The sequence below is a fragment of the Brassica oleracea genome, chromosome C7 (assembly GCF_000695525.1).
Source record: "Brassica oleracea var. oleracea cultivar TO1000 chromosome C7, BOL, whole genome shotgun sequence".
Lineage (NCBI taxonomy): Eukaryota > Viridiplantae > Streptophyta > Magnoliopsida > Brassicales > Brassicaceae > Brassica > Brassica oleracea.
In genome coordinates, this window is record NC_027754.1 from 13,240,768 (window position 1) to 13,242,281 (window position 1,514).

The 1,514-nt window shown below is 41.5% G+C and overlaps 1 protein-coding gene across 1 annotated transcript; it reads left to right on the top strand.

Moving 5' to 3' along the window:
* On the top strand, positions 1-690 carry LOC106302618. Its single transcript, XM_013739083.1, has one exon. It carries the CDS (start codon positions 1-3, stop codon positions 688-690), a length of 690 nt encoding a protein of 229 aa, XP_013594537.1.
* The last annotated feature ends 824 nt before the right edge of the window (positions 691-1,514 follow it).

The following is a 1,514-nucleotide window of genomic DNA, read 5'->3' on the forward strand; positions in this document are numbered from 1 at the left end:
ATGAGACTTTGTGATGAAGAAGTAACCGAGAAAGAGTTACTTGATAAGACCTTCTCTACATTTCATTCAACAAATGTGTTGCTGCAGCAGCAGTATAGAGAGAGAGGATTCGCCACATATATTGATCTGATCTCGTGCCTACTTCTGGCCAAGGCTAATAATGAACTCCTGATGAAGAACAGTGAGATGAGACCTCCAGGTTTAGCACCATTACCAGAAGCTCACAAAGCTGAACATGAAAAGAAAGATCCCAAAGAAACCAACCACGTCTATAATGAGAGAAGAACACACGGCAGAGGCCGTGGTGGGTATAAGGGACGTGGTGGCCGTGAGAATTACACATATGGCCGTGACAATTATACTTATGGCCATGGATATGGAAACCACAATAACCGTGGTCGTGGTTCCAACTATGGCCGTGGAAGAGCCAATTTTAGCCGCGGTCGAGGCGGTATATCCAGGCCGTTTTACTCGACCAAATCCGTTTGTCACAGGTGTGGGGTGAGTAACCATTGGGCCAAGAACTGTAGAACCCCTAAACATGTATGTGAACTCTATCAAGAGAGTCTTAAGAACAAGAACCCAGAAGCTCATATGGTTCACGACAATGGGTATGATGTTGATGATGATTTCGACCATGAAAAGGATGATCCAATGGATTATGAGACATCAGATTGTCTTAAAGACTAATTCGACTTTTATTTTTGATTGTTCTTTGATTGGTTTGGTGTTTTTATTTTTATTGTTTGAATTTATAATATGAAAGTCTTAAAGTTTTAAAAGTCTCTGAGATTAGAAATCTTCTTATATAGAATGAATGAGATGAGTATACTCGTGGTGGATAGTGGCTCAAGTCACACAATTCTTAGAGACAAAAGATACTTCGTCAATCTCATAATGCAAAGTGCAAACATACACACTATTGCGGGTGTGGCCGGCCTGACTGAGGGTCACGGCCAGGCTTATATATTGATGCCTAAAGGCACTCGTCTAGAGATTAAAAATGCCTTATATTCCCCCAGTTCTAAAAGGAGCCTATTGAGTTTCAAGGATATAAGATTGAACGGTTTCCACCTTGAAACATGGGAAGAAGGAAATAAAGAATTCCTTAACATATTTTTGATCACCAAAGGCAATAGGACGGTCCAAGAGACTGTACCCGCAATAGCTACTGGTCTATACTATGCAAATATCAGTATGATCGAGGCTAATGCCTGCGACAATTTCACTCTATGGCATGACCGGCTTGGCCATCTCGGTACTAGTATGATGCGAAAACTGATAATGAATTCACAAGGGCACACATTCAAAGGAGTTGTCCCATATAATCTCACATGTGCAGCATGTGCACAAGGGAAACTCATAACTAGGCCTTCACCAGTCAAAGTGAATAAGGAAATCATAAATTTTTTGGAAAGGATTCAGGGAGATATATGTGGACCAATACACCCACCTAGTGGGACGTTTCGGTATTTCATGGTCCTGATTGATGCATCGACCAGATGGTCGCATGT